This window comes from Natrix helvetica (assembly GCF_964273705.1).
Source record: "Natrix helvetica genome assembly, chromosome: 1".
In the NCBI taxonomy this organism is placed as follows: domain Eukaryota; kingdom Metazoa; phylum Chordata; class Lepidosauria; order Squamata; family Natricidae; genus Natrix; species Natrix helvetica.
In genome coordinates this window covers 135568430-135588547 of record NC_138548.1, presented here as the reverse complement: position 1 = coordinate 135588547, position 20118 = coordinate 135568430, and the positions used below count along the sequence as shown (strand labels likewise).

At 42.2% G+C, this 20118-nt stretch overlaps 1 protein-coding gene across 1 annotated transcript in view; it reads left to right on the top strand.

Moving 5' to 3' along the window:
• ADCY5 (adenylate cyclase 5) overlaps positions 1 to 20118 on the top strand; it is a 248953-nt gene that overhangs the window by 162760 nt on the left and 66075 nt on the right. Inside the window, exons 3-5 of the mRNA XM_081935252.1 lie at positions 940 to 1061; positions 14898 to 15009; positions 15152 to 15279. Of these exons, the coding sequence (XP_081791378.1) occupies positions 940 to 1061; positions 14898 to 15009; positions 15152 to 15279 (362 nt within the window). The remainder of the gene's footprint in view (positions 1 to 939; positions 1062 to 14897; positions 15010 to 15151; positions 15280 to 20118) is intronic.

The window sequence follows — 20118 nt, the reverse complement described above, 5'->3', positions numbered from 1 at the left end:
AGGACGGGCAGTCCCAGGCGTCCCCCCCCCGCCTGAGCAGACTTCTTCAGAGCTCCAGCCTGCAGCTCTGATGAGGATCCACGGTCTGGAGCGCTGCCGCTTCCAGCCGGGATATATTCTGCCAGACCCTCGGCGGCGTCTTTATGCAGGTAGCTCGCCTCCCCGCCAGCAGCTCCTACGCCAGCATCCCGCCTGGAAGCGGAAGCGCAACAGCCGCTGTTGGGGAAGAGACAAAGGGGCGGCGGTCGCCCGTTCTCGCCACCGCCACCCCTTCGCCCCTGGTAACGGTGACTGTTGTGCTGCTGCTTCCAGCCGGTGGCTTCCCGGTTGCTTCTATGCAAGAAGCCCACTCACGCGGGGGAGGGAGGGAAGCCCCGACCATAGCTCTACTAAGAAGCGATGGCCAGGAACCCCGCTCTGTGTCTTTGGGCACGCGCGGCCGTTGCTCTTCCTGTTGCTGGTTTTTTGTGTGCATGCATGCCAGGAACCAGATCACCAAATGGCCGACACGCATGTGCACCCTGGAAACAAAAAGATCATTTTCCTAGCGTGCGCATGCGCACTGGGCGGCTCCACTTCTGCTTTCTGGCACGCCAATGCGTGTCAAGACCAGCTGGCTGCTGCGCCCGAACCCGGAAGAGGAATTGGAGATGGCTCCGCGTGCCAGGAGAAATGGCTCTGCGTGCCACTTCCGGCACGCGTGCCATAGGTTCGCCATCACGGCTCTATGCCATCTCTGATTTGCTTATTGACTAAGTGGAACAGAATCATAGATGGCTTGATAAGAGCAGGCTTTATTGGAAATACGTGTGGTTCTATGTTTCCATCACAAAATAGCAGTTTAATTTTGCTAGCATGATCTTCAAAGAGAGACATTTTTGTGTTGTAAATTGAAGCCAGAGCAGGTGTTTTAATTGGTTTATCTGTCTGATTCCACAGGAGCGTCTCCTGCTTTCTGTACTGCCTCGCCACGTTGCCATGGAGATGAAAGCTGACATTAATGCCAAAAAAGAAGATATGATGTTTCATAAAATTTATATCCAGAAACACGACAATGTCAGGTATGTGCAGAGGGAAAGGAGTGGGATGCACCCATAATTCAGCATAGCAATTTTGTAAAAAGGAAGGAAATGGGGGAGACATACATGTCCTCTGCTGAGTTTTTGTATTCCCATCCCAGAGGTGCACACATTAAGAGTGTCTGCTTGTGGTGTTTGAATGGCATGCTAGTGTCAAAGTAGATAAAGGAAGGATCAAACATAACTACATGAAATATATTGAATGTGATTGTTTCCTATTTGTTTGATATTTTCCATCTTCTGCCACATTAAACGTTACAAGATGGTTAGGAATTTTAAAAGGATTTTGGATAGCCACATCCAAGACTTTGGAGGACTACCTGTGGCCCTAGCACTTTAGGTTACATATTCCCAGGCTGCACTTCTTTATTCCAAAGTAGGAAGTAGGCACAACTGTTTCAAGAGTTCCTTTTTGTTTGATACATCTTGTCAATTCAGAACACCTAGATATCTCTTGCATGGAAAAATTGCATGGGAAGACCAGAGCATTGGTTAGTTTTGCTCAAATATAATATGAATTATGGTTTCCAAACCACAGTTGGCTGCATTCATACAATACAGTTTACTAAGCTAAAACTGAACTGAGCCAATAGCCTCTGGCTTTGATAGCTTGGAGTTGACTGAATGGGTATTGTATTTACTAGTTTTCTCTTTCCCTAATTCATGGACTGAATTAGAAATTGGAGGAAGGGCAGGGGGCACTGTGGAAACAGAATTTTTGTTGCTATCAATTTTATGTAAATGATCATACAGGAGCAGGGTGTGCATATTTCGTATAGCTACATTTGGGTGGCCTATAGCAGTGATGGCGAACCTATGGCACGCGTGCCACAGGTAGCACGTGGAGCCATTTGTCAGGGCACGCGAGGCGCTGCCCTGCCAGCTGGTCAGCGCGCATGCGCGCGCTGGCCAGCTGAGTTCACCATTTTTAAAAGCCATTTTTCGCCCTCCCCAGGCTCCAGAGGCTTTATAGGAGCCTGGGGAGGGTGAAAAGAGCCTCCCCCGCTCCCCCGGAGGCTTCAGGGACCATCTGGAGGCTTCCCTGAAGCCTTCTGAATGCTTAAAACGACCCTCCGAGCAAACCGGAAATGAGGGAGAAAAAAGCATGGAAAAATAGGGGGGGAAAGCGCCTTTTGTGCGCGCATGCACACTGGGGGGTGTTGCGCATTGCATTATGGGTACGGCATGCACGCACACGACTCCCCTGAGCTCCCCCCACTTGTGGCACGCGAGCTAAAAAAGGCATTTATTTATCTTACATATTTAACCAGCAAAATCTGGAGAATTTAGGAAGTGAAATGCTGAGGAATTTCTCTATGAAAGAAGTAGAAAGGGAAAATCTGACTCTATAGCTAGCTTTACTTTTAAGGCTTTGAATCAGTTGTGGGTTCCAGATCCCATTGCAACTGGTACAGTGCAACGGGGCCCAGCGTCCACCACATGAACATGTGCAGTGCGCACATGTGCATGAGTCCTTACCTCATGCAACGCCTCCACGAGCCTCCGTAACACTCCAGCTGCTCGGCGGAGTGTCGCGCAGGCGCTGTGCACTCTGTATGCTTGCACAGAAACGCCGAAGAGCTCGAATACAGGTAAGGAGCTCAGGCGGGTGGGCCCTCCGGAGTATAATACCGGAACGGTACCTGGTTCCCCGGGCAGGCACCGGTACGCCTGTGCTGGGGTGTACCGCCTACAACCCACCACTGCTTTGAATCTCCTTGACTTGGGTGGTAAGCAGGAGATGTTTTTCTTGCTTAGCAAGCAGTGATTGTATCCTTTATCCATCTGAGTATCTTAATTTGTAAACCACTAAAACTAGAATGTTTGGTTTTAACTGGCCAGATTCCAAAGAGGCAGATGAAGAAGTTCTGTACCAGCACACAAATAGAAATGCTTGAATTTACTGTTTTAGTCTCATCAAACTGTCTGAAAAGAAATCAGCTGCAGTCAAAATAGCACAGCATGGCTCATCAATGCGTTACTGTTTACGCTTTTGAATTAGAAATAGCCTGCCCTAATTGGTGTGGTTAATGCCAGATTGGCAACTGTTTGGGACTTTTATGCTGGATTTTAAATTAGACCACCAACATCAGAACCTTTAGATAGCACCCTCACTGCCTTTAAATCATATTTATGGATGCCAGAGAAGCAAACAACTGTTTTTAAAAAGGGGAACTGGTTGAAAAGCAGGGAGATGAGTGCATGGTTGTTCATAGGCCATTAGAAAGAAAAATAGCTGAGAAAGATAATATAAGCCAGAGCAAAGGCTTCAATACACACTGATGAAATCTTTTATTACATTTAGATAATTGTGCTAACAATAAAACAATAGCTCTTACAAAATGCTTGACTTGCAACCATCCAACAATAAAATTTACAACTCAAGTAAAGGATGTGTGTGTGTGTGGTGATGGTGGGGTATATACATACATACACACACACACACACACACATACACATATAAAGTATATACACTTTATACACATATAAAGTATGTATATATACTTTATACACACACACACACATATATACACATATAAATTATGTATACTTTATATACATATAAAGTATGTACCGTATTTATTCGAGTATTACGCGCACACCTGTATAACGCGCACCCCCTAATTTTCGATTAAAAATCGGTATAAAATTTTGTTTCACACCAAGCATTGTAATAGTAATGACTATTGCCGCCGGCGGGGCGGGAAGGGGGCGGAGGCGCACCAGCTTTTGCTCTAGTCAAGACAAAATAAGACCAAACTCGCGGGAGGCATTGTAATGAGTAGGCGATTTCTGTATAGAGAAGAGGAAGAGCAGGCTAAAGGTCCAGCATAGAAGCGAAGCCGAAAGAGATCCTTGCGAGGCTCTGCAGGCTTCCTCGGAGTAAGGAAGGCAACAGCTCCCCTCATCCCCCAGAAAGCAGCGGGGCTTGTCGCGATGAAAAAGGCAGCCCTGATGCCGAGGAGAGCCTTGCAAGGAGGCGGAAAGGAAAAGCCCGAAAAGGCACCAAAAGAAGCGGGGGGAGCTTCGCCCGCCTGGTGGGCAGCCTGTGCACACCTGTTGCCAGTGTTCGGCGGCAGCAGCGGCGGCAATAGTCGGAGCGCCGCTGCTGCCGCTGAACACTGGCAACAGGACCGCCGGAGCGCCGCCTCATCTCTCCCAGGCGCCGCCTTTGAAAACGCCTCGATGGCTGCCCACCAGGCGGGCGAAGCTCCCCCCGCTTCTTTTGGTGCCTTTTCGGGCTTTTCCTTTTTGCCTCCTTGCAAGGCTCTCCTCGGCATCAGGGCTGCCTTTTTCATCGCGACGAGCCCCGCTGCTTTCTGGGGGGGGTGGGTGAGGGGAGCTGTTGCCTTCCTTACTCCGAGGAAGCCTGCAGAGCCTCGCAAGGATCTCTTTCGGCTTCACTTCTATGCTGGACCTTCTGTAGGTAGAACAAGCGACGATTCCTTGGTTTAAACGGCAGCAGCAGCGGCCGGGAGACAAAGGAGGGGAAAGGCGGCAGGCAGCTGAGTTGCGACTATTGAGTACGGCGCGGCGGCGCCTGAGGCCGGGATCGAGGCTGCAGTCCGGAAATTTACAACTTACAATTCGCCACTGCCACCCCAGCCCAGCCCTCGTTTATAACACGCACCCAAACTTTGACTTCTTTTTTGGGTATAAAATTTTGCGTGTTATACTCGAATAAATACGGTATATATAATTTATATACACACAAACACACACACACAAACACTATTCTATTACAGTGTGCTTATCTTAGTCTACATATGCAAATCTGCATGTGACCAATTGCTTTTGGTGACTAAGAGGCAGTCAAGGATATAAGTGGAAAATCCAAATTTCATCCTCCTCCTCTTAGAGGCTTTTATGTAACCCAAAGAACAAATATGGGATTTTAAGAACTTCCAATTTCAGTAGATTTCATTGCAACGAAGTATAAATGATTCTTCAGAAATTAAGCTTATCCAGTACAAACAAAACTCTTGCTATATGGTCCACCTATGCAAATAATGGAGGCTATGTGATTTTTAATACATCATTCAGTACTTTAAGTAAGCTTAGGTTGAAGTAGCTCACCTAGCTTAGATTCAATCACCCTAATAAATTTATTTAATGCTCACTTTACTTTTTTGCAGAAGAAAAGGTTTTAGTTTTTTATTTAGAGGAAAACTTTGAATTATTAGAGTAGTAACTTTTCATTAGTTTGGAAAAAAAAGGTACCATCTTAAGCAGATGTCCAGAAGCCAGATATCTGCACAAATATATGTCAGTTCTTCTTTCTGTGAAATCATTGTAATTTGTTTCAAATTCTGAACTTTGGAAAGAGAATGACAAGTTAAATATGTGCATTTCGTTTTCATGGCAATGCTGTGAAACCCATGTCTGTATGATGAATGGCCCTGGCACATAACATCCCAAAACAAATGCTACATAAAGATTGGATTCTCCACTCTGGACATCCATAGTGATGGTCCAGTTTTGCTTTCCTCAGACATAATTCCACCACCTCTTCTCTGAATTACCAAATGAAATAATTAAAATGTCTGTATGGAAAGGCATTTTTGGAGGAAACTTGATAGAACACAGTGTAAGTGTCTCTGCCCACTGATTCTATTTAACAGAGCTTCCTATGAAGAAGTAGAACAAGAGCAAAACCAGTGTAGGAACTCTGGGCTGAATCCAACCATAGGTGAGGGGACGTGAGTGGTACATCACAACCTCAGGTTCTTCACTATTCAATGAAAACACCCCTTTTTGGGTGTCAGTTATCTTAACTCTGCTGATTAAGGTGCCTGAAGGAGGATTCCAGCACTGAACTTAAAATTTCAGGTGGATTCAAAAAGGAAGTTAAAGGAACCTTAACATTTTAATAATGATTGTCATTCTACCGCAGCAATCTGTTGTTGGAGATGTAATTATGACCTTACATTGTAGGGGCCATAGCTTATCTGGCAGTTTTTGCTGAAATCACTGGTTCTGCTCCTTATTTCCCCATTAGAGGGATGGGGGAAAACAGTGAACTGTTTTGAGAGAAAATTGCTTAAAATGGCACCTGCACCTAACAGCAATCTTTATAATAGATTTGAAAGTAGCTTCAAAAGTACAGTATATTAAAAGAAGATGAGGAATCATCTACTATTAAGGGAAATATTTTTAGAGTATTGCTGGCGCCAAAGATTTTCTTCCCGAGTTTACATAACTTTATAGAAAGCATTTATGAGCAGAAAGATCATTTGTGAAGAAGCGTGACATATCTTCGCAGGGGAAAAAAATGAAGTTTCTCTTGAAAAAATACCAACTGACTGCCCTTCAACCAGCCTTGTGAAGAAAAGGGCATTGGCCCATTGTGATTTCCTAAGAACTGAGCATAGTATAGTCCAATGACGGCAAACCTTTTCGGCAACAAGTGCCGAAACTGGAACACGCATGCACACTTCAGAGTCCCAAAACTGGAAGACCAGCTGGCCGGTGTGCATGTGCGCACTGGCCAGCTGGTCTTTTGCTTTCCGTCACACACATGCGCACCGGCCACCTGGTCTTTGTGCACCAGACACCGGAAGACTAGCTGGCGATGGCACATGTGCTCACAGAGAGGGCTCTGTGTGCCACCTCTGGCACACGTACCATAGGTTTGCCATCACGGGTATAATCTGTTGGTGATCTGTGTGCATTCAAAAGTGCAGGAGAGAAAATTGCAATCATATATTTCAAAAAATAAAATGAAAAAATTACTAGAATGGATGAATTGTTATCCTAATTGTCTTCTATTCATCTACAAGTATCGATTCTCCCCTAGAATTGAAATATATCCAAACAGAATAAGTCTATTTAAATTAATGAGTTGCGTATTATTCTTGACAGACTTGAGTTTCAATCATTTTAATGAATATACAGGTAGCCCTCACTTAACAACTGCAGTTAGCACTCCATCACACAGCAACTCACTTAACCACACCCAACTTATGACATAAATTCCACTACAGTTGTTAAACAAATCACTTACGGTCATTAACTTCATGTGACTGCAGTTTGCAACTTACTGCCAGCTTCTTCATTGACTTTGCTTATCAGAAACCAGTTGTGCAGGTTGCAAATGGCAATCACATGACCTTGGGACTCTGCAGTTGTCGTAAATGTGCATCAGTTGTCAAGAGTCCAAATCTTAATTATATGTCCATGGAATGCTGTGATTATTGTAAGTTCAAGTACTTTTTAAAGTGTTGCTGTAAGTTCAACTAGCAGCTAAATTGAGCATTTATTAACTGAAGACTACCTGTATTCTAAATATGACTAAGTCTTGATCCAATCCAAACCTGTAAATATAGATTTTAAGAAGATTCATAAAGTGTTGGACCTTTTCCTCAAAGAAGACTGTATTCCTATAATGTAGCCCCACAATCCTCTGGGTTGGACCTTATCACCTCACTTAAAAGATCTAAGAATCAACAATAGCCATTCCAACATCCTGTAGACATGCCAGAGTGAACCTATCCAAGCAATAGAGGCATGTGTTTTGATAAGACAGACCTAGTCCCAATATCAATATCCAAACTGAACTTTATCTTCCATAAACATGCCTCTTTATAGAGGAATGTTGGAATTTCTTCTCTGTATGTATTGTTGAGGCATTTGGATGTTTGAACATTTTTGTCTTTTCCATGATTTTGCTTCTAATAGCTTTCCACCTTGTAGGGAGATGGGTGGCATGGATGGATGGATGGATGGATGGATGGACAGATAGGAGAGGAGAGGAGAGAAGAAAAGAAAAGAAAAGAAAAGAAAAAAGGGGAAAAAGAGAAAAAACCCAGAAAGGAATGGTTCAAGATTTTCAAGTAAACAAGGGAAATAAATAAATAAGATGTCTAAATCCTTCAAGTAAGCAAGGGACAGTTGTATGTTCCAGAAAGTAATAAATGTTGGATCAAAATAAAGATAGCATCACCAAGTGCAAAGTGATGATATCATCAGAGCTAGATGGTCTTACTTCAGTCTAGTAGCGTTTAAATTGAACAGAAGGAGAGAAAAACCCACTGTCCTTCACACAATATCCCTCATCCATAATGTTCTGTGAAGTTTATGAATGTCACAATAATAAGTGTGACTATTAATAATAAACATAAAATAAGTATTTTGAAGATAAAGGTGGTAATACTGGAAAATGAGAGATGTCTGTTTCTCTTATGCCAACATAAGCTTCCCCAGATGGTGAATCAATATGTTGTCTCGCTGTGTGACATAGATCTTCTGACCCAGTAATATGGCATTGGAAGCATATCAATGATTGCAGTGGTTCTTATACACTTAAAAATAATAATAATAAAAAAGGCTGGGATAAGGGAGGGTAAGTAGCAAGACAAACAATATTGGGATAACTGAACTGAAGAATTGGAAATGACAAGCTATGAACAGGAGAAATAATCCATTAACAAGAGGATTGGCATTATGCCAGTCAGAGTTGCTTTATTTTTTAAGTGATCACTGCTGCAGAAATAAAGGAGCTATGGCTTTCACTGATATGGCCATAAGAAAGCTCTTCTTTCACTTCTACCTGTAAATTAACTATGAATGGTAGCAAAGAATTGTTGGGTATGTGGTGGTGTGATGGGGAGAATTTGTCAGATTGGGTTATTAAGATTTAGAAGGGATTCCTCCTGGCTCCAGAATGATGATGGCCTTGGTTTCAGTTGAAAAAGGACAGCAGAATTCGGTGAATTTTGAAGACTTTTAAATGTCAAATGTTCTTCTCGAAGAAATGAATCAAATCAAATGTGAGCAGATTTCTTTCAAAAGCGTATATTTTGAAATAATTTGTTTCTAAGCAGATACTTGCACAAAGGAACCAACAAAATTAAATCCTAACTCAGTGTGACATTTTGAGTGGAAAGAATATCTGTGTTGTTCCATAAAATTCCCTTAGGCTCAAATTCAGAAGGTCTCAAGATAAACCTTATATTCTGATCTTATATCTTCTGCAACCATAGGGAACAGAATATGTATTTCTACCCTTGTAAACTTTTCATGTCTTTCTTATATGATAATTTAATGTGTGAATCAGCCCTTCTGACACTCTGAAAAGCTATTATGAATATCAGGCATCATTATAATTCTACAACTAAATTAGATTATATTTTGCCCTCTTTGAGTCGCCTCATATGGTACCCTGCACCATCTTACAAGAATGGCTATGGACTCTCATAATGCACTCCCTTACAGTCTGATTAACATATTATCCATTAAAAAAAAGAGCGACTTTGGAGTTGGCAGGTTTAGGGGCATCCTTAAAATAGTAAAGCAGGAGCACTTTTTGCAATTGATTTGAAGAGTATAGGCTGCACTTGGTCCAGAGGTGGGTTCCTACTGATTCGGACCGGTTCAACTGAGTAGGTAGTAACTCAGCCTACCATGCCCCCGAACTGGTTCTATTGGCGGCACCTATGGCGGTGTCATCTTGTTTTGTTTTTTTTACCTACTGTGCATGCATGCATAGCGTGCGCGCTCCCCCAAAGCACATCCCTAAGCGAACTGGCAGTAGAAGAATCTGGAACCCACCCCTGACTTGGTCCACCATTATTTGAAAGGGAAGTTGAACTCAATAACAACTGCTTCTTTGAGCCAGATAAGAGAAAAGTTTCTGCTAGGATCCTCCTAGGTGACCTTAGATAAGGTGGAGTTCCTGCTGTGCTTGGAGTCCTTTGTTAAGATGACATTTGTCATGGACCTTTAGTTTTTGGCATTTTTATTGTTGAAATCACTCTGGCTGGCAAGAACAGTCTGACAGTATCAGTTGCAACATTTAAGACAACCTTCTGTCCTTGGGAGATTCCAGAGTAAGTGGCTGGCCTGGAGGTGACCTTTCAGGCTTGGCCTGGAAATTGAATCTTAATTATGAGCAGGATCTTGGATCTGTGGCTGAACTTTTTAGCCTCTGCATTCATCATTCTCCTTCTTCCTGATACAAATGATCTGAAATACAGAGTACTTGTGTAACAGCAGAGGTGGTATTCAGCAGGTTCTGACCAGTTCTGGAGAACCGGTAGCGGAAATTTTGAGTAGTTCAGAGAACCAGTAAATATCACCTCTGACCGCCCCTGCCCCTATCTATTCTCTGCCTCCCGAATCCCAGCTGATCGGGAAGAGATGGGGATTATACAGTAATCTTCCCCTGCCATGCCCACCAAGCCATGCCCACCAAGCCATGCCCACAGAACCGGTAGTAAAAATGTTTGAATCCCACCACTGTGTAATAGTGAAACCCTAGTATGAAACCCTAGTGCAAAGTCAAAACTGAATTCTGTTTACCATTTGTTGAGAAAAAAATGGAAAATAAAGGTGTGGGAAGTTGTTGCCTATTTTTGTCTTCTCCCTGCCCTCCCTTCCCCGCAGTTCCTTTAACATTGAGCACCTAAAGTCCTATTCTTGGTTTTGTTTGTTTGACTGATTTTACATCCACAGCTTTTCCAAGGATTCAGGCCACCCAATCTGGAAGCCCCTGCTTTGTTTAAAAGTCTTTTTTTAGTTTTCTGTTGCAGGGGTTTAAAAAAAGGAGAGCAGAAACTGCTGACGCTATTCCTGTCAGGACTAGGAATAAGAAAGCTGTAAGGTGCTTCCACAATACTCAGCTGCTTTTAACTAAGGCTGAATCGGCAGTGTTCCCCGGCACTTTAAATAAAGCTCTTAGCTTTAGTATGTCAATTGGTTTCTATTTTTGTTCAGGGTATTATTGGGGAAACTAGGCCAGTTATTTAGTCTGAATTATTTGCTCTGTGGCATTCTTTCTTTCCTTGAAGTGATGTTCCTTTGCTCCTTTGCACAGTATTTCAGTTACGTTTTATTTGAATGGGACAGGCAGTGTTTGGCAAAATCTGGTTTCAATAGGATTTGATAGAATCAGACTTTTAGATGGTGAACTTATTTAAAAGCTAATATCTTATTTCTTAGAACTGACAGAGTAGGAAGTCAGGTTTCTTCCAGCGTGTTGTTCTGGCAAAAAATAAGATCAGCCACATAGGAATTGAGAAATGACAACAACCATTACCTTTGTGGGAATGTCAAACTTGGCTAGATCAGACTAAAGCCAATCAAATACCTGGGAAGCCCACAAACGAGGCATATTTTCTCATTTCCCCCAACAATTCTGAGCATACCAGTATAATCAGTTTTGTCTAGTAAAGGGATGGTGAATCTTTTTGGCCCCGATGGGCTCATGCTTGTCGGGTTCACGCTCCAGAAAAACCAAATTTCCGGGTTCTAGCGTGCATGCGTACAGTGGTTTTCAGCACTGCCGCATGCACAAAGGACATCTAATCGTCATGTGCACATACATGCCAGAAACCCAAAAGACAAACAGGCAAGGCCGTGCGTGCTGGGCAACATGGCTTTGCGTGCCACTTTGGGCACAAGTGACCTAGGTTCGCCATCATGGGTCTAGTGGTTAAAGCACCAGGATAAAAAGCAGGAGACTGTAAGTTCAAGACCAACCTTAGCCATGAAAGCCAGCTGGGTGATGTTGGGGCAGTCACTCGCTCTCAGCTCAGTTCACCTCAGAGGCTTGCTGTTGTGGGGAAAATAGAAGGAAAAAGGTGTATTGGATATATTCGGCACCTTGAGCTATTTGTAAATATAATAAAGGCAGGATACAAATAAATAAATAACTGCTAGCCACATACTAGTATAACTGATAATTATTCACTTTGATAATATGTCTACTCACCATGTATAAGATTGGTAGAATTCTACTGCTGAATGATTGTGGTCTGCAGAAAACTTTATTTTTAATCGCTTTGGCTCTCTCAAAGTTAGTTCCGCCGAGTTCTTCTAAAAGGGCAACTGGTTAAGTCCCCAAGTGATCTGACTTCAATGGTGGGTTTCTGCCGGTCCTCACCGGTCTGCGCGAACCGGTTGGTGACTGGACCCGGAGGTAACTTCTGGGCCCTGGGAACCGGCACCTGCCCTGTCGCTTGCTCCCCCCGCCCCTCCGGTCACTATTCGCTTGCTCCCCCCACCGGTCCCCGGACTTGCCTAAGATGCCTGGCCACCAGCAAGTATGGGCGCTGGGGTGGGGATGGTGGCAGGAGATTACGCAGCATGGCTGGCATCTTTGGCAAGTTTGGGGACCTCGCAAGGTCTTTGCCAGGTCCCTGGACTTGCCCAGCAAAGCATGGGGCAGCGGGGTGGCAGTAGCTTGCGTGGTGGGGCCTGGCCACCAGCAAATCATCTCCCCAGACTTGCCCAGCAAAGCACGTGGCGGCAGGGTGGCCCCTTGCTTTGATAGCCGCCTCGTTTCCAATTGGGGTGGGGAAGAAATCCATCTTTTCTGTCCCTCTCCATGGATCCCTCCCAATTGGAAACGAGGGGGCTGTGAAAGACAAGGCAGCGCCCCCCGCATGGCTGTTCAAACAGCAAAAGAAGGAACAGGAGAGGAGATCCACGTGGGGCTTTTTAAACAGCCAAACTCCCCTCCAGTTAATTCTTCTGTTTGAATAAGCCATGCGGGGCGCGCTCCTTTGCTTTGACAGCCGCCACGTTTCCAATGGGGGGGGGAGAAATCCATGCGTTAGAGAGAGAGAGAGGAAAAACGCATGGATTTCTCCCCCCCCATTGGAAACCAGGGGGCTGTCAAAGAGAAGGGAGCAGTGTGCACCACGTGGCCTATCCTCCAACAACCGAAGAAGGAACAGGAGGGGAGGATTCGGCTGTTGGGGGATAGCCCATGTGATGCGCACTTCCTTCTCTTTGACAGTGTCCTGGTTTCCAATGGGGGGGGGAGAAATCCATGCATTTTTCCTCCCTCTGCATAGATTTCTTCCCCCCCATTGGAAACCAGTTTTCTCTCTCCCTCCCTCCCTCCCCCCCTCTCTCTGTGTCACACACACACACACACACCTCGCATGTGTAAGGGGGACTGGATCAGCTGGGAAGCTGGCAAAAAAGAAGCCTCTATTTCTCCGCTGCCGCAGCTCACAAATAAAGGAGGAATGATGCTGGCCGGGTCTCTTCATTTACCGCTCACCACCAACACCCCTGTGGCCCGCCGGCTGCAGCCCTGCCTGTCCTGCCTAGCTGGAAAGCGGCGAGGGAATGAGCGCTGGCCATCATCCCTGCCTTCTTTGTCCGGCAGTGAAGAAATAGAGGCTTCTTTGCCAGCCTCCCAGCTGATCCAGTCTCCCTTACACATGTGCCTTGCATTGCGGCAAGCGGTGTGTGTGTGTGTGTGTGTGTGTTTGTGTATGACATACGTGCCTTCTGTGGTATGCCCAACACCTTCGGACACCCACCAATTCACCCACTGAGTGGCAGAGAAATCTGGCTTTGGCAAAAGGAAAAAAGCCCACTCTGCCGCTCTGCTAAAAAAGCGGGAACCAAGGCCAAGAGATAACAGGACGACTAACCATATTCAGTTATCTCCCAGAGCGGTAAGAAGCTGAATTGTGAGCTCTGTGAATTGGCTTGTAGGACACAGAATGCTATGATCATAGCATTTATCGGGCACCGGTTTTAGTTCATAGAATATATCTATGAATATAATTGGAAGGGATGTATTTGTGTGAGAGAGAGGAAGGAGAGAGAGAAAGAGAGAAAGAAAGGTAGGAAGGAAGGAAGGAAGTGGGAGATATACACACAAGAAAGGAAGGAAGGAAAGGAGGGAGATGGAGAAAAAAAGAGAGACAAAGACAGAAAGAAAAAAAGAGAAAGAAAAAGAGAAAGAAGGAAAGAGAAAGAAAGGAAGGAAAAAAGAAAAAGAAAGAAAAAAGAAAAAAAGAAAGTGGGAGAGAGAGATAAAGAAAGAAAGAAAGAAAGAAAGAAAGAAAGAAAGAAAGAAAGAAAGGAAAAGGGAGAGAGAGACAAAAGGAAGGAAGGAACAAATGAAGGAAAGAAAGAGAACTTATGACCACAATTGAGCTCAAAATTTTGGTTACTAAGCAAGATGGTTGTTAAGTGGGTTTCACCACATTTTCCAAGTTGGCCGCGCCTACCCGATCACACAACCGCCAAGCCACTCCCACAATACAGGCCACACCTACAGAATAGGTTCTAAAAAAATTTGAAACCCACCTTTGCCTGACTTCTGCCTATGATAAGGATGTTGTGAATCATTAAGAAGAAATGTCTACAAATAAAAATGGTTGCTCAATCTAAAAATATTATATATTAAGACTAGTGTAAATGGTTGGTTTTCCTGCCAATATGTGATGTTGTATGAGAAGAGAAAGGAGTTTACCAGTCTCTGTTCTGATGGTACCCCCTGATTGCGGGCCGAACCAGGAGCAACCCACCTCTGACACATACTAAGTATCTCTATTGTCAGAAATTAAAGTGCAATATTGAGAAACCTCCAGAATTGCTAACTAATTGTAACCGTTAATGTGACAGAAGGCAAAAGCAATTATGAGTGTATGTGTGTAATATATGTATCATTTAAAGAACAGCAATTTAATTTTGTGTTCTTGCCTAACAAACTGTTTTGGAGAATTCATTCAAATGCATTCCAAAGCTAAGAAAGGCAATCTAGAAAAACCTGAGCACCCATGCTCTGTTTTAGGCTGGAAATTATACAGCAAAGAGCAGACAAACTGCCTTCCATTATCTATCAATCAAGTGTCTGCTAATTGTTGCCTATCATAAAACATTTTCACATACAGAGTTTGCAGCAGATATAAAGCATGCCTTGGCCAGGTTTCTCATGTTCATTACAAACACCCCTCCTGAACTTTCTGCACTTTTAGAGATAAAGGGGAATCTATTAAAATGAGTTGAAGAGTATCTTTAATTGAACTATGTCTGCCTCTCCTGTTCTTTTTCCTGCTCTCTTCCTCACAGCATCCTCTTCGCAGACATTGAGGGTTTTACCAGTCTCGCTTCCCAATGTACTGCTCAGGAGCTGGTCATGACGCTGAACGAACTCTTTGCCAGATTTGATAAGCTTGCTGCTGTAAGTAGAGTTCATACTTTGCTTCCTCACTTATGGTAGTGTCCTACTTTAGTCTATTGCAAATTGTCCATTGCCTTCAAAGGTAGCCTGCCAACATCCTGGATCGTGAAATAAAAGTGCATTTCCCTCCCCTGTTTTGCAGGAGAATCACTGTTTACGTATAAAAATCTTAGGTGATTGCTATTACTGTGTATCTGGATTACCTGAAGCCAGAGCAGATCATGCACACTGCTGTGTTGAAATGGGAATGGATATGATAGAAGCCATTTCGTAAGTATACACACCCCAAGGTGGAGTAATGATCTTATATATCAAATGAGTATTCCAAATGCTTTAAAACTATAGTTTCTGAAATTCCCAGTCAGCAGCGCCAATGTCTGCTAGGAATACTTGGTGTTGTAGTTGTGCCACATGATAAGGCACTAGATTGGAGAAATTAGATATAGACTGATGTTTAATAACACCCTCAGTTGGAATGCCGATTCAGTAACAATGCAAATGTGTGCTGGCACCGTTTTCCATAATGTTGTGTAGTGATGTGCCGTAGCAATTAAAGTGATGGATTGATGCTGTAGAAACCTCATTTAAACATGGAGCTTAGTGGATAACTTGGAGCTCAGTCCAAAGGTGATTATAACAAAAAATAAAAATAAGGAGTGACTGCTTATGGGTTCCTTAGAGGAAAGGCAAGATATATAAAAAAATAGTCCTAATATTAGTAATAATTATGAGCTTGCCTCATATTCATTTCTTCAAAATGTTACATTGATGACAAAGTAGATATTATTCAGAGGCCCAATCTGAATCTGGATGGCACTAAAATTGCTCCACATCAATATCCACATTTCCCCTCTACCTGTAATCCTCGACCTATAACCACAATTCAGCCCAAAGGTCAGCTGCATTTTACGGCCTATTATGCCACAGCTGTTAAGCAAATCACTGCAGTTTTTAAATGAAACGTGGTCATTAAGCAAATCTGGTTTCCTCATTGGCTTTGCTTGTCAGAAGTCAGCTGGGAAGGTTACAAATGGTAATCACATGACCCTGGGACAGTATCATTGTCTTAAATCTGTGCCAGTTGCCAAGTGCCTGAATTTTGATGCTCCAGTTGTCGTATGTGCGAAATTCAATGATGTCACTTTTTTCCAGTATCATTGTAACTTCAGTCACTAAACTAATGGTTGTAAGTTGAGGGATACCTATACTGTGATATATAGCTAAAATTGTACCAACTAGAGCTGTCAGGGGTTTTGCTTAGCTAACAACTTGTTTCACTTATCACAAGCCATGCTAATTCAACATTTTCTGGCATTCTATATGAACGCAGAGTTAGAGAAGCTGCAGATAGGCTGGCTTCCATGTAAACCTCTGCAATAATAGGCCATGCCTACCCCAGTTAAATTCCCTCAAGTCTAGATTGATTCCAGGGCATGCTGAATCTCTCAAGGCATATATGTGTGTATGTTTGTGTGCGCGCGCGCGCACACACACACACACACACACACAAACCCACACACACAGTCTGGAAGTTGCAATCCTGGGGAAGAAACTAGAGTTGTTTTGACCTCACTAAGCTGTTGGATACCAAAGGTACCTTAAAATTATTGTAACGTAAGTATTTGATTTATTGTTTCTTTCAGTTAATTTTAATAGAATGGAGAGGCGCCCTGCTTTTTCTAGGTTGCACCTTTTATTTCAAGGTACTTTGTAGATTTCTGTTCAAAGGTAAAGAATTTAATAGCTTTCTAAATTCTTACACTTTTATCAATTAATTGCTGAAAGTTTGCAAGGCAAAAAAGGTATGTTAATTTATCAAAAGAGCTTCCTGAGCAGTCCAGTAATTATAATGCCTCACAGTTGAGCTTTTTAATCTTTATTACTTTCATTTGTCTGAGAAGCATTCTCTCTTCATCAGGGAAGACGGAGGAGGTAGTGAGAACAGAAAGTCTCTCACTCCAGATTTAGAAATGAGGTAAAGATTGTTAAATGCTTTTCATCCCACACAAAGCAGGAACCAGGTTTTTGAAAGCTGACAAGGGACAATGTGTAAACAGAGAATGGAGTACTCCTCCACACCTATTTCCAACTCTAGTTGTAAACATAGTGCAAATCTTTGCAAATGCCGCATACTTTACTAACAACCTCACTAAACTCCATTTAGACATTTGGATTTGTTGTGGCCCGCAGAGCTGGCAGCAGACTCGGACAGTGAGGAGGTTGGGAAGGAACTTGGGCCAGTCCTGGAGTCTGGGGAAGGCTCTGATGGGTTCTCTGCCTCGGAGGCAAAGATGGGGCCAGGGTCGTCCAACATTTATCAGCTGCCTTCGGAGTCAGCTATAAGTGGGGGCAGAAGAACAGCTGGAGTCTGTTCCAGATGCACGTATGCGCAGAACTGTCAGGAGAAGGGAGCAACTAAGGAACAGGGTTCAACTTGGAAGTAAAGTGGATCCTCAATGGCTCCTCTCATAGGGAATAAATAGAAGCAAAAAGAGGAATGGTGTTTGCAGGAGACAATTAATTCTCTTATTATTGCTTATCCGAGTTCCTGCCTCACAGAGACTCGTTGTCAGATTTTTCATTTTACAGCGTTGCGACTTGAAGCTTGGCCGGGAAAGGACTGATAAGGTCTGTTTTTGCAATTAAGCCTTGAAAGCCTTATTGCCGGGACTTTTCTGGATGTGAACGCCAAGAATTCACATTAACCAAATAAAGGGGGGGGGGGGATAAGGAGTCTGTTTCCTTATTCTGTTAAGCTTGGGCCAGAATAGGATTGTGTGGTAGACCAAGATATTGTCTTAAGGCCAGACAATATTTTCAAAAACAAGCAACAATCCACAGGGGACATAATTGGGCTCTGGATGACGGAGGCAGCATTGTGACCCAAACCCTGTCCCTTTTCTATATATCCCATGACATCACATACACCTCAAAGGAACAGAATTTAGAAAGAGATGCTAGAATGCAGCTTGGTGAGAACCTGTTAATGATGCCGCTTAAGCATTTCATCCATGTATATTGTCATTCTATTGTATTGGGTAAATTGTATTCTTTTTGTAAAACCTCATATTTTAAAGATACTGATTCAAATTTGGTTCAGTTTTTTTTTTTTTTTGAGGGGAAAAAATTCCCAGCTATTTTAATTAAGAATTGCTTCAGAGTATTATAGTCTCATGAGAAAAAAAGATCAAATTTAATTTTTTTTGTCCAGTTAAAAGACTACTGAAAAGTAACCAAATTCTCACTATGATTAGTACCAAGAATTTTCCAGGAACATATGGGTGCTCAATATTAATTCTGAAGCTGAGCCCATAGTTATAAATAGTTAATATCATTTTTATTCCAGGACTTGATTGTGGTTAACAAGTATGCTTCTTGGCATTATTTGAAAGTAGAAAATTAAAACCCTAATCATAAGGGAACTGTACTTGAACTTGATTTTTTTTACTTCCATAAAGAAATGGTCATTAATTTATTAATATATTTAAAATATTTAAATGGAAAGTAGGCATTTCTGTATTAATATATCAATTTTGGTGCAAAATTAATTTTACAATATTAATACTTCCCCATAAACCATTAGATATTCGTCTACCTTTTAATATCCTCATTCATCTGAGTAACACTATTGAAATATTCTTATGCCTTAAACAGGATATTTTCCAGGAGACAATAATCTCCAGGTATATAATAGATTCTGGACAATAAGCAACAACTATTTGCTCAGAAATGTCTTGCTGACTGGGATAATGTTTCATTTATTACAAGTTACTATTTGCTCAGAATAATACTTTCAGATTGAAAATAAAATTTTCTTAATCATCATTGAAAAAAAATCATTTGCATATATAATACCTTAGATTTAAATTTAAGACTGTCTGGATTTCACCAGTTTGTTTTATTAGACATGCCAAGAGTTCCAGCATCAAATTAAAATTAGAGGACATATTTGATATATTTTAGTTATTAGCCAGATGTACCTATCAGTAATTGCATAAACAGATGAATTACAATAATAGATTGTAATCCAAATCTAAATTTGAACCCAAAATTAGATTTGAATCAAATCAAAGCTCTTCTGCATAGAGTGAGGCCAGCCCAGTTGGTTCATGTTTATTAGCATGCAAAGCTATTACAGAAACCTCAAGTCTTGTATTGACTGAGGCACAATGCTTTTTCATGAGACTGACTGTTTAGGAAAAATTGTTAAAGGGAATACCTTCTGTAATCTTTCCAGTATAAATCTGCAAATCTCAGTATCAAACATCTAACAGAGATTCTAAATGTACAGAGGATCTTTGTCATCTTTCAAAATTATAGTGATGTATACAGTATCTGGCAGATCTTTAATTTCAGAAAAAGTTTGAAATATTTCCAAAGGTATAACTTTCTCCATATAATTTTTATATCACTCTATTATTTTCTATATGACCCAGGGGCCTTCCAGATTTCCTGTAGTGCTTAGAGTGCAACTAAATAACCTGGCAACACATTTGATATTTCTTGAAGATTTATCGCTTAAGAAAAATCTGCTCATTAGCTACATCTACAAAGCACATTTTAAAATAACATACAAGAAGTTAAATGGGATTAATTTGCTATAATCGCTGTAAATTGTTTCCCAAGAATCCCTTCTTAAGGGCATTATTTTACTTAGTTGCACATGTTTCCAGCAAGAGGGCCAAAATTACTTTCCCTGATTTTTCTACTTATTTCTAGTACTTTTGTTTCCGTTCATGCAAAAGGTCTGGGATAAATTAATAATAACAAAAATAACAATAGTCTATGCCTATGCAGATAAGCAAGTAGAACCCATAGATTCCATAGATTCCATAGATCTCCTTTTCAAATTAGACTTCTTTTTCTCCATAGAGTTCATCCATAGATTTCCTTTTTTACATCCATGTCCTGGGGATTGCAAGCCCACAGGAGAGGCCAGTGTATAGCAGTGATTGGCTGACAATGACTAGGCCACTAAGAAATGATCTGCAAAATTATATAAGTGCCACTGTTCTGTTAATGCAGTAATGATTAATGAACCTCTGTCCAATGCATGAAGCTAACAATTAAGCCAGCAGTCACCAGTGTATGTGTCTATCTTTTAAATTG